The sequence below is a fragment of the Lathyrus oleraceus genome, chromosome 2 (assembly GCF_024323335.1).
Source record: "Lathyrus oleraceus cultivar Zhongwan6 chromosome 2, CAAS_Psat_ZW6_1.0, whole genome shotgun sequence".
In the NCBI taxonomy this organism is placed as follows: domain Eukaryota; kingdom Viridiplantae; phylum Streptophyta; class Magnoliopsida; order Fabales; family Fabaceae; genus Lathyrus; species Lathyrus oleraceus.
In genome coordinates this window covers 478,712,454-478,725,103 of record NC_066580.1, presented here as the reverse complement: position 1 = coordinate 478,725,103, position 12,650 = coordinate 478,712,454, and the positions used below count along the sequence as shown (strand labels likewise).

The following is a 12,650-nucleotide window of genomic DNA, read 5'->3' as shown; positions in this document are numbered from 1 at the left end:
ATTTATTTTTAATAGATGAAATTTAGTCACTAATTTATTATTTCAAACAAAAATTATGTTAATATTATTAATATAATATTTTTTATTAAAACATTATTTATTATTTTGAAACACAATAAATAGTAACTAATAACTAATACTTAATTAATATTTGAAATTTGAAATTATTTTGAGACATTTAAATATTATAAATAAAACATGTATGATAAAATGGAGGGAGTTATGTGATTAAACTAGCCTTTAGTTTGCTGAAATTGCAACAATTTAGTTTTTCAAATTGTGGAATCATAATTTAGACCTCAAATCAAATAATGGCAAACAATTTATCAAACTTAATACATCCATAATATTAAAAACTTTATGTTTGTCTTGATGCAATAATAGTCTCTTCAAGACAACATGTACAACTTTTATTAATTTTAATAAGAGTTTTTAAAAATAAAAAAAAGGTGGACAAGTTCATTGATTAATCTATTTTGATTTAGAAAACTATATTGTTATTTGCAAATTTAAAAATGCTGATTAACGAGAATATTCGATTATTGCATGCTTATCCACACACTATTTTTCAAACACCCCAAATTTCTTTTTCGATTGATTACTAGTTTAATTAGTTGTCATTATACTCATAATGAATAAAATATGTATAATAATAGTACAACTTTTGAAATGAAGAAAAGGATTAGAGTGGTTAGTTAGGTCCTAGCATTTTAATCAAGCATTATCTAACAACTCATGTGGTTCATGGACGGTGCAAGGACAACATAGAATAATGAATAATAGCCCTACTTTTCACAATCATACTCATTTTAATATTGTAAACTCTTCATATATATACCATTGCAAATATTTCTTATGCAATGCATCATCAATTAATATTGATCGATTAAATAGGTTCAAAAAAACATCTTAGTCTTTGGTTGATTAGTTAGCTCTTGTTTTCAAGTGAATTGCCAAAATGGTGAAGATAACTCTTGGTACCTTTGATGACTCTTTTAGCATTGCCTCACTTAAGGCCTATCTATCAGAATTTCATGCCACTTTGATTTTCGTGTTTGCTGGAGTTGGATCAGCCATTGCTTACAGTAAGTAATGATCAAGTCTGACTAGTTAAATGATTTGATGCAATACACGAATTATAACTGACCAGCCTCGTTCATGTCATGTCAATAACATGCGAGACACGTGTGCGTTTTTGTCACGAATGCGCCTAATAAGATTTTATTTTGTATTATGCAGATGACCTAACATCAGATGCAGCTTTGGATCCAGCTGGTCTAGTGGCAGTAGCTGTGGCTCATGCATTTGCACTATTTGTTGGTGTGTCCATAGCAGCCAACATCTCAGGTGGACATTTGAACCCTGCTGTCACTTTCGGATTAGCTATTGGAGGCAACATCACCATCCTAACTGGTCTCTTCTATTGGATTGCCCAATTACTCGGCGCAATCCTTGCATCTCTCCTCCTCAGCTTCGTCACCGGAAAGGTATATTAAAAATTAGAATTTTGCCACTCATTATAGTCATACACGATAATTCGTATACTAATATTATGTTGGATATGTATTTGCAGAGTGTTCCAACACATGGAGTTGCTGCTGGATTGAACCCTCTTGCAGGATTAGTGTTTGAGGTTATTATTACATTTGGGTTGGTTTACACTGTTTATGCCACAGCAGTTGACCCCAAAAAGGGTTCATTGGGAACCATTGCACCCATTGCTATTGGGTTTGTTGTGGGTGCCAACATCTTGGTGGCCGGTCCATTCAGTGGCGGTTCAATGAACCCGGCTCGCTCATTCGGTCCAGCTGTGGTTAGTGGAAACTTTGCTGATAACTGGATCTATTGGGTTGGACCATTGATAGGAGGAGGCTTGGCTGGGTTGATTTACGGTGACATCTTCATTGGTTCATATGCTCCAGCACCAGCAACTGAAACATACCCTTAAATGAACTTTTGTTGTTGTGGGTCCTTTCAAGATGAAACTTTGTTCATTGTTTGCATGATGTCTTGAACCTTAGGGTTTTTTTTTTTCTTTCAAAATTGAAAATTGTAATGTTTATTCTCTATCCACTGCCTGTAATAAATTTGTAAATTATTAAGGAATGATTGAAGGTTTCTTTGTTTTGATATGAAATAATGTTACATTTTCAACCACAACTACAAACTAAAGTTATTACTCTGTATTAGTAATCACTATCGCCTATATGCATAAAAACTGTACTTCAAATTAATATCAATTCTAGAGCAAATAAACATGTTAAAATCAAATTAACACATCCCAAATCAATTTTAGATTGCTCCAAACTTAAAACGACCTAGACTAAGGGTTTCAAAGTGGAATTAAGAAACAGGAACATTATTTAGTGAAGTAACAGTTAACCACTACAGCACATTCAAAATCAGCTGTGAAGAAATGCAATAATAATTCTTACTGAAATAACTGCAACCTTTGCTCGGTGGAAAAATGAACCATATCTAGTAAAAAAAACAATCCAAATAACCTAATCCAATGGACATACAAATCTGTAAACAAACATGTGATTAACTATCATTCAACAAAATTCTTGCATTCCAGTGATAACGAAAAGTCAAAAAAGGATGCATAATTCCCAAAATATACCATGGGGGTTAATAACACTAAACAACAATTTTTCAATGTAAAGAAATCTTCTAAAACCCCATGGATGTTTGGTTGCCTAGGATAACAATGCACAGATGAGCCACAACAAATCAACCCACATTGAAGTTGATAGATGTTTGGTTGCCTCTGATAACATTGCAAAGAGGCACAAATCAATAATTTTCGCAGCAGTGTTAGCCGGAAGCATCATTAATAAAACCTTCCCTGCGACCTTCAAAGCCAGGCCGTAATAGCTTTTTCTCTCTCTTAGCAATCTTCCTCTTTTTCTTATCATTAATCCTCTCAGCTATATTAGCCGACCTTTTCTGTTGTTTCTCTGCCTTCAACTGATCCCTTGATTGAACTCTTTCTTCCCATTTCCCTGCATTTTTCTCGTGTTTCTTCTTCCCCTTCTGTATGCTCTTTTTTATCAGCTTGGGATCATCGTGGACCTTAACTCCTGAAGCTCTATTCATCGCTGTTTTCCATGATTCCTTTTTAGCAATTGCTTCACCCTTCTCAGGATCATTCTTCTTCACTTCCTCCAACTTTTTAGCCCTTTCAAGTTCCTTGTGCTTTGAAACTCTTCTCTTCTTCGCCACCAGCATTTCGTCATCCTGAAGTTTAACCTTGCCAAACACAAGCTCCTTTGAAGCCTCTGCAGCATCCTTCTTCACCTTCTCTTCTGTCTCATCAACCACAGGCTTACTTTCCTCAGTCTCATCATCCCTCTTACGTTTCTTCCCATCATAATGATATCCTCGCCTAGCATCTCTCTCTTCCCTCTTCTTGGCAGCCTTTTCTGGATCAGCACAGTTACGACTTGACTGAAACCCTTCAAGCTTGCGATGAAGCCTTTGGCGAAGCTCTTCATATGTCACAGACCGATCATCTCCTTCCATCCCCGAAACAAAAGGCTTAACCACATCCTTATCCTTATTACCATCATTCACCTTTTCTTTTCCCAAACTTTGCTTCCCTAAACTTTGCTTGAGAAGTTCAAGAGTGCTCGCAGAAGGCTTATCAGGATCCAAACGTTGCCTCCGAGACTTCTTAATGTTTTCTTTAGTTTTTTTCTTAGCCTGCGCTTTCTTCTTCTTATTGAGACCCTGAAACCATGGCTTCTCATCACCATCAGTTGGTAGATAAAACTTAGCCGGAATGAGCTCAATCAATTTGTCAAAAAAATTAGCGTGCTCATGAATCACAGACTCCAAATCTTGACCAGCATCAACAACCTCTGCAACAACATCCTTTTGCTTCTTCCTGATCCTCATCACTCCAAAATCTCTCCCTGTAACAGCGTGAGATAGTAAATCATTTTTCTAAGAACTAAAATATAAATAAGCAGAATGAAACATCATACATATATATCTGATTTTCAAATTTTGTATATGCTAGGTTAAACTGAAAAGGATATAATCAAACTTTGCACCATCGATGAATTATTTCTTCGTAATAACTAATAATATGTTGAGTAAACAATTAGAATGCTGAGAAAATTTGCGAGAATCAATTCAATTTGGTCCAAAAAATACAAAAACCCTAAGCGGTTGTTGAAAAATATAAAAACAAAGAAGCTGATAAGAGTGGAACTCCGAAACCCTACCTCCGGGAAAAAGAGGCTGAGGAGGTGAAGTGACGATGACAAAAGCGGCGTTGGACGACGGCGGGTTGGAGTCGACGGTCGGTGTGAGTGGAATGTAAACGGTAGCAAGCTAGGGCTTGCGTGTCTGCGGAATGGTTAATCGATAGTGAGGAGAGACAAATAGGGCTTCTGTTTATTTCGTAGAATTTGTTTTGCTTAATTATAACTTTGGCCCGATACTTTCTTAATTTAACAATTTAGTACTCCTTGCTTCTTTTAGCTATTTTAGATCATGTTTATCCCTTTTTTTTAAGTTCCGTCTTCGTTTTCTTTAAGAGATGGGCGAATTCCAAAAGAAAAAAGATTACATAACAATCAATTTAAGGGTAGAGTCTCTAACACAATTAATTAATAAAGGAGAGAAATTTGAGTAGGAACTTGCTCATAAAACATCAAATTAGGACATAAATCACATGTGTTGGCAAGGGCACATTGACAAGTATTCGACTCATAATAAATATGACAAATTCGCGCTTTCGATCCAGTTTTAGCAATTTTTGAATTTGTTGTATCAATCACATTGCAATCATACTACCCTGTCCAGAATTTAAAATATTTTGAACAACCACTTTGAAATTTATATGAAGCTCAATAGCTCAAAACCCAAACTTTTTTCCTAATTTTAATTATTCTAGTCACTCACTCGTACAACCTCTTAAAAGACCTCCAGATTCAGCTATCAGTCTATTCTTACTAGCTTCATTTGTTTTCAATCTCACCGACACGAAGGAGGAGAAGTCCGTCTTATTTTGCTTAGCCTATTGAGTCTCCATCTTACTACCATACAGCTCCGCAGCTAAAAAAATACTCATGAGCAACTTTAGTAACATGCCGCCACAAAATTCTATGTCTAAAAAAATTCTCAACATGTTGTTTTTTATTCCTCTACATACAAAATACATGACAAGAGGTTGCCCAACATTTCATCCATGACGGATCTCCATTAATACCAAAATTCAAACGCAAATTAGTATTCACTCACTCTTTAATATTACTAGTGAAAAAACCTCACATATTCAACTAACCACATTAGTCCAAATAAAATGATTCTTTGAAATGAATAACACTATGAATACTGATTAGAGTCTAAATAATATTTGTTGTGATATAATCCAAGTTTTAGTCCAAGCCCAAGTTAGTTATGGTTATTGTTTGTTATATTAGTTACTTAGGATACAAGTAACATAGTTGTATATATACATCTAACTGTAATTCAGTTATAATAGCTTTCAATAATAATCATTCATCAATTAATTTTCATTCTCTCACTTAAAGTGTCTCACGCACTAACAAATTGGTATCCAGAGCTTCTGTTTCGTATTCTTGATCATGTTTTCAAGAACTTCATGTTGATGATCGTGTTTCCAGGGATCGTGAATCACAGTTGTTGCAGAGATGAATGATACCAATGTAATTCTGAATTCTCTTACAATTCTTGATGGCAAAAATTGGAACCAATGGAGTAAATAGATGAAGTCTTTATTCAGTTTCATGAAACGCTATAAGTAGCCAACAATGGAATCCTTGAACTTGTTGACAATGCAATTGATGCTTAAATAGTCATTCACAAGGATGCGAAAAAGAAATATGCAATGTTGCATATTATATTCAATATGTAATAGATGTGGCAAACTTTGATCAGATTTCTCATGCTGAATCGACGAATGAGGCATGGGATATTCTTGTCAAGTATTATGAATGAGGTGAGAAAGTTGAATTCGTCAAGTTGCAGAGGTTGCGAAGGTAATATGAATTACTGCAGATGAGAGAAGAAGAAAAGATTGCAGGTTATGTCTTAAAGGTGCAAAATCTTGTCCATCTTATAAAAAGTTATGGTGAAACTCTAATTGATAAGATGATAGTTTATAAGGTAATATGTATGTTAACCTCTCACTTTGATCATGTTATCATAGTTATTCAAGAATCCAACAATCTTGAAACCATGAAACTGGAAGATCTGGTTGGTTCGTTGGAGACACGTGAGATGAGGATTATCGAAAGGAAAGGTGTTCAAGATTTGATCCAAACACTACAAGCTCAGACATGGAAGAAAAACAGTGGTTCTAACAAGTTCAAGGGCAAAAGAGACAAGACTTAAAGTAAGAAGTCTTGGTTGAACTCTTAAAAAAAGGAGAAGGAAACCCCTATCAGAAAAACAAAGAAGAGAAAAAAGGTGTGCAATGCTATAACTGTGAAAAGTGGGGTCAGTTGGCCAAGAATAGTTGGTGTAGGAAAGACAAGGGAGCGACAAAAGGCAAGGAGGAATGAGCAAACCTGGCACGCCAAGATTCAGATGATTCTGAATATATATTGGTTATGGTTGCAGTTACAGATGACCATGTCGACTCCAAAATCTGGTTCCTCGATACAGGTTACTCGAATCATATGACTGTTAGAAAAGTGTGGTTGGCATATTTTGACGAGTCGAAGAAGAGCAAGGTCAAACTGGCAGGTAATAGCTCATTACAACAGGAATGTACTGGCAACATAGTTATTCAAAGGAGCAATGGGCCAAAAGCTATGATCAAATATGTATTTTATGTACTTGGAATAAAGTGCAACCTGCTAAGTGTTAGACAACTGGTCGAAAAAGGTTTCAGAATGGTTATGAAAGATGGAGCCTTGGAACTGTTCAAAATCCAGAATAGTTTTGTCTTAAAATCTCCTATGTCAAAGAATAGGATATTAAAAAGCATGATCAGTTTGACTGAGGTACAATGCCTCAAAATTGTTGTCAACCATGAGTATATTTGGTTGTGGCATTTGAGGTTTGACCACTTGAATTTTAGGCCACTCAATCAACTGGTTACTTAAGATATGGTAACTGGTATATCAAGTCTTGAGATGCCCGACAAAATCTATGAAGGTTGCTTATTAGGGAAGCAGCCCAGAAAGTCTTTCATTTCAACTATGCAAATGAGGTCCTTTTGCATACTAGAAGTAGTACATTCATTTGTGTGTGGATCGTTTGAACATCATACCATTGAGGAAAATAAGTATTTTGTCTCATTTGTCGATGAGTATAGTCTAAATCTTTGGATCTATGTGATTAAATGCAAAGACAAAGTATTTGAAATCTTTAAGAGATTCAAGATGCTTGTCGAAAACTAGAGTGAAAAGAATATAAAAGTTTTGCTAACAGATAGAGGTGGCGAATACACATCCAAGATGTTTGAAGAGTTATGTGTAGAACATGGTATCGATCATTAGGTAACTGCTCCTTACACGAATCAACATAATGGAATAGCAGAAATAAGAAACAAGACCATATTGGATATGGCGAGATGCATGTTGAAGCAAATGATTTTTCCAAAATCCTTATGGGGTGAAATAATCACCGCTAATGTTTATATTCTGAACAAGTGCCCTACTAAGAAGAAGAAGAAGAAGAATGGTTTTAAAGAAGTGTGGAGTAGCAAACGACCATCAATGAGTCATCTGAAGGTGTTTGGCTCTATTTGCTACAAGCATGTTCCTGATGCAAGAAGAATGAAGCTTACTGATAAAAGTGAACCTATGATTCTGGTAGGATATCACAAAACTGGAGCATACATGTTATTTTATTCAATCAATGAAAAGATCGTAATGACTCAAGATATCGTGATTGATGAAAATTTTGCTTGGGATTGGAATTCTGGTGATGCAATTAACAAACCTTTGATGAGTTATGGCTTCAACGAAGAAACCGATGAAGTCGAAGTCGAAGGAGTTGTTAATATTCTAAACACAATCGAAGTTGAAGAAGGTGTGGCTATCACAAGCCAGAGACCTCAAAGAACCAAAGTACTCCTAGTAAGGCTTCAAGACTGTGAAGTGGTTGGTGATGATGAAGTCATACCATATGGAGATTTGGTTCATTTTGCTTTACTTGCAGATGATGAACTAATCAATTATAGCGAGGCCTTCAAAGATAAATAATGGAAGGAATTTATGGTCGAAGATTTACAAGTGATAGAAAGAAACAACACATGAGAGTTAGTCGAATTACCAATATATATAAAAGTTATCGAAGTGAGATGGTTATTCAAGTTAAATCATAATGATGATGGGTCGATAGCAAGACATAGTGCAAGATTAGTTGCTTGAGGATTTCTTTAGACAACATGACTTAACTACTCTGAAGTATATGCACCAGTAGAAAGATTAGAGACTGTTTGATTGGTGGTGGCCTTGGCATGTAAGCAATGATGGTCAACATTTCAATTAGATGTGAAATCAACATTCTTGAATGGTCTTATAGATGAAGAAGTATATGACACACAACCTCTTGATTTCGTGTTATAAGAGGAAGCAAAGAAAGTATACAGGCTGCACAAAACGCTTTATGCCCTCAAGCAGACACCTAGAGCATGAAACAAGAAGATCGACTCATACTTGGTCGAATTCGGATTCATCAAATGCAAGTCTGAGCATGGTGTCTATGTTAAGGTTGTGGCACAAGATATAAAAATCATTTACTTATATGTTGATGACTTTCTAGTAACTGGAAATAGTATGGAGAACTTGTCGAAGTTCAAAGAGCTAATGAAGAAGGAATTTGAAAAGGCAGATCTGGAGAAATTGTCTTATTTCCTATGCATGGAATTTTAAATGTCAAAGCAAGGTATGATGCTACATCAAAGAAAGTATGTCAAAGAAATACTAAAATGATTCAGGATGGAAGACCCAAATCCTGCATCCCCTCACCCATTGAATCAAATCTGAAACTAGAGAAACATGGAGAGAAGGACAAGGTCAACGCTACTTTATTCAAACAAATTATAGGATCTCTGAGGTATGTATATAATAGCAGACCTGATATAGGTTTCTTAGTTGAATTAGAGAGCAGATACATGGATGAACCAAATGTGTCATACATGAAGGCTACAAGAAAAATCCTGAGATATTTAAAAGGATCAATAAATTATAGAATCATATTTCGATGTCATTCTGTAAGCAAAGAAGTTGTGATTAATTGTTATTCATATGTTAATTAGTGTGGAGACAAGGAAGATTTAAGAAGCACAACTAGTTACTTCTTTTAATTATTTGGTGCCCTAATCTCATGGTGCTCGAGAAAGCAACATGTGGTGGCATTATCATCATGTGAGGATCAATATATAGCAGGATCCTATGCTGCTTGTCAAGCAATTTGGATAATATATGTGTTGGAAGAGATGAATGTCGAAGTGAAGAAACCTCTGGTGCAGATTGACAACAAGTCAACCATTAATCTTGCAAATAATCAAGTTCTACAAGGAAGGAGTAAGCACATTGAGTCTAGGTTTCATTTTCTAAATGAGAAGGTAAACCTTGGTGAACTTGAAGTGAGGAATTGCTCGAGTGAAGCATAGTTGCCTGACATTTTCACCAAAAGACTAAAGGTCGGCATATTCCTAGCTTTGAGAAAAAATTAGGAATAGTTCAGATCGACTATGATTAGTTTGTGTTCGACAACTTGGATTATAAGGGGGTATGTTATGATATAATTCAAGTTGTATCCCAAAACCCAAGTTAGTTAGAGTTAGGGTTAGTTATATTAGTTACTTAGTATACAAGTAATATAGTTGTATATATACACCTAATTGTGATTCAGTTATAACAACTTTCAATAATAACCATTCGTCAATTACTTGTCATTCTCTCTCTCTCTCTCACACTCAAAATGTCTCACGCGCTAACAATATCTTCACATTATATTTAGCAATAATGCTTTGAGAGTATTCTTTAGTCTATGTAAGGATCATTATTTTGAGTGAGGGCTAAAATAATTTACCAAGAGTGTATTATTTCTTGTGTAAAATATCATTCCATAGAAAGTTTGTTAGTTTTAAGCTAATCAAGTAAAAAGAGAATTATCTTAGGAAGTCTTTGTTTGATTAATGAGTTTCTCCTTGAATAAAAAGCTCTATTTTTGTTCATGAAGATCAATCAATAAAATCTTCACAATGGTTCTTGAGCTCGGTCTGGTTAAAAGCTCTATCAGTTTGAGATCATCCCGATTAAATTCTCTCTTGGTTCTTGAGTTCAGCTTGACAAAAGCTTAGACAATTTGAGATTAGCTTATATAAAATCTCACATTGGTTCGTGGTCAGCATGTTCAAAATCTTAGTTCAGTTCAGATGATAGCCAACTCAAAACTTCCTCTTGGTTCAAGATGAGACTTTTGAAAATCCTTGTTTTATTTGGAGGATAATCACTCTGGACCTTTTTGTTGTTTGGTTGGAAGTTAACCTTAAAACTTCATTTCCTTTTGTAAGGGGGTCGTTGGCACATCCTTCTAAGAGCTTTTAATTTTAGTGGATACTCTCAAAAATAATTCTTTGGGACAAGAGTATGTCATTTAATGTTGAACTTGCATAATTCTTTGTTGTTATTCTCTCTCCTCCGTCTCTTTTACTTTCTAGTAATTTTCTTTCCTTTGGTTTTCCACTGCCTATTTATTCATTTGTTTTATATCATGTTTTCAAACTCAAATTTTTTAAGTGATTTTATTTTCAATTAAAGTTTTCCATACCTCTATAATTCACCCCTCTTATTTATAGAGTAATATGTCTAACAGTAGTTCACTTGTATTGTGGAATTAGGGTTTCAAAACGGGGGTTGTAAAAAAATTTCAATAGGGAATTTCTATGAAAGGGATATACTTAGATGCAGTTGTAATCAAGTCATGGATACGTGGGTTTCAAATACTCGAAAAAATCCAAATAGGACGTTTTTGAGATGCGAGAATTTTGGAAGAGTAATTATTATGTAAAATTTCTATGCAATGTGTTTTAAACTCATTCCTCCCCAATCTTGTTTTTAATTGTACAATGCAATCAATTGTCAGTTGTTTATCCGAGATGGGGAATTAAATGGTTACAATAGAAAATCTTTGAATTGTACATTTCCCACAAGGTTAGAGTTGGATTGCAACAACTGTGATGTAATACTAAGTTATTTGAGAGAATTTGTCAAGGATATTAGAAAAGAGTTTGACAAGGAATATGGCAACGAGTCATGATCAAAGAAGCATAAAAAAACCAATAAAATGCTCCAAATTACAAAAAAAAATGTTAATGGTTAATTGTTGCCCTTATTATTTCATGGAATATTTGTGTCTACAATTTAAAATAATATGTCTTCGGCTTACGCCTTTTCAATTTCAATGTAGTGATGAATAAGTATCAATCAAATTTATTTTAATGAATGAATGAAATTGACATTTATTTTTAGCTATCCAATTTGCATGTTTTAGCAATTTATTAGTAATTGTATTGTCATTACAATTTCAAAAGACCACTTAATATTGTCATTACAAAAACAAGTAAGCACATTATTTGCAATTTTCTTAATAAAGCAATAAAAAACATATCAATGTGCATCTGTCAATTATATGATTCATTCAAATCAAAATAATATATTTTCATTACAAACACAAACAAACCAAAGTGTTTTTCAATCTCTTCAATTCACAGTAAGAATCACACAAACCTAAAATATTTAGAAATATTTTTCAATCTCATTAAATAACTCCAAAGATTTCCCAAAACCATCGTCTTTCTATGTTTACCCTTGAAATTTCCTAAACCCTTATTTCTCCATTCGACTCTAAAGCTCTCAAGATTATCACAAATACAATATCAGAAGAAATACATATTTATAATTGCTAAAACGTAACAGATGCATAACAAAACACAAAACCCCACTCATTAACAAATGGATCCATGAACTGGATTGAACCAAAACATGTAAATCGAGAAAACATGATGGATGATCAAAAAATCTGAAAAACGTACGACCCACAATATGGATACATTTGAGCCACCACTGTACGGACCCGCCGACTGATTGTCGCACCGCCTTGGCCGTCCCCCCGCCGCGACCTTTTCCGCCGTCACCATGGTCCTCCACCGTCACCACGGTCCACCACGGTCCACCACCGAGCACCACCGCCGACCCACGATCCACCTCCTTCGATTCTGATTTTCGTCCGATTTTTAATCCTTCGACTTTCTAAAACTTACACTTTTTTGATTTATGCAATCTTTAAGGCATCCTTTATCATTTTTAAATATAATTTAAATTTATTAAAAAAAACAAATTTGCTGGTTTATTTAAATAGAGGAAGAATCCAAATCTAACAAACTTTATTTAATGGATTCTTACCCTAAGATGACAATTAATTCAATATAAATAAAACAAACTAAAAATAAAACTAACTATACCTATTATTCACAATACATTCTAATTATTAAATATTATCCTCTTTCAACTTTTTGTCACAAAAATACTATAATTAGTATAAAAAATACAAAAAGATGAATATGGATAATGATCGTCCCAACTATAGATAATAGAGTTATCACTTCCAAGTTAATTATAAAGTATACAAAACATATCTTGTTTGTAATTGTG

At 34.4% G+C, this 12,650-nt stretch overlaps 2 protein-coding genes across 2 annotated transcripts; one reads left to right on the top strand and one right to left on the bottom strand.

Moving 5' to 3' along the window:
- Positions 1-808: 808 nt before the first annotated feature.
- Positions 809-2,137, top strand: LOC127120603 (probable aquaporin TIP2-2). Its single transcript, XM_051051085.1, has 3 exons — positions 809-1,085; positions 1,240-1,487; positions 1,574-2,137. Exons 1-3 carry the CDS (start codon positions 959-961, stop codon positions 1,946-1,948), a joined length of 750 nt encoding a protein of 249 aa, XP_050907042.1. The 5' UTR covers positions 809-958; the 3' UTR covers positions 1,949-2,137.
- Positions 2,138-2,527: 390 nt separating this feature from the next.
- Positions 2,528-4,460, bottom strand: LOC127120602 (uncharacterized). Its single transcript, XM_051051084.1, has 2 exons — positions 4,233-4,460; positions 2,528-3,917 (listed from the first exon to the last, which is right to left on the bottom strand). Exon 2 carries the CDS (start codon positions 3,898-3,900, stop codon positions 2,818-2,820), a length of 1,083 nt encoding a protein of 360 aa, XP_050907041.1. The 5' UTR covers positions 3,901-3,917; positions 4,233-4,460; the 3' UTR covers positions 2,528-2,817.
- Between the last annotated feature and the right edge of the window lie 8,190 nt (positions 4,461-12,650).

Bases quoted from the DNA above. Each gene is read 5' to 3' on its own strand.
- LOC127120602 (XM_051051084.1), bottom strand. From the start codon at position 3,900: ATGAGGATCAGGAAGAAGCAAAAGGATGTTGTTGCAGAGGTTGTTGAT.
- LOC127120603 (XM_051051085.1), top strand. From the start codon at position 959: ATGGTGAAGATAACTCTTGGTACCTTTGATGACTCTTTTAGCATTGCC. The intron at 1,086-1,239 runs GTAAGTAATGAT...TGTATTATGCAG, and splicing joins TGGATCAGCCATTGCTTACA to ATGACCTAACATCAGATGCA. The intron at 1,488-1,573 runs GTATATTAAAAA...ATGTATTTGCAG, and splicing joins TCAGCTTCGTCACCGGAAAG to AGTGTTCCAACACATGGAGT.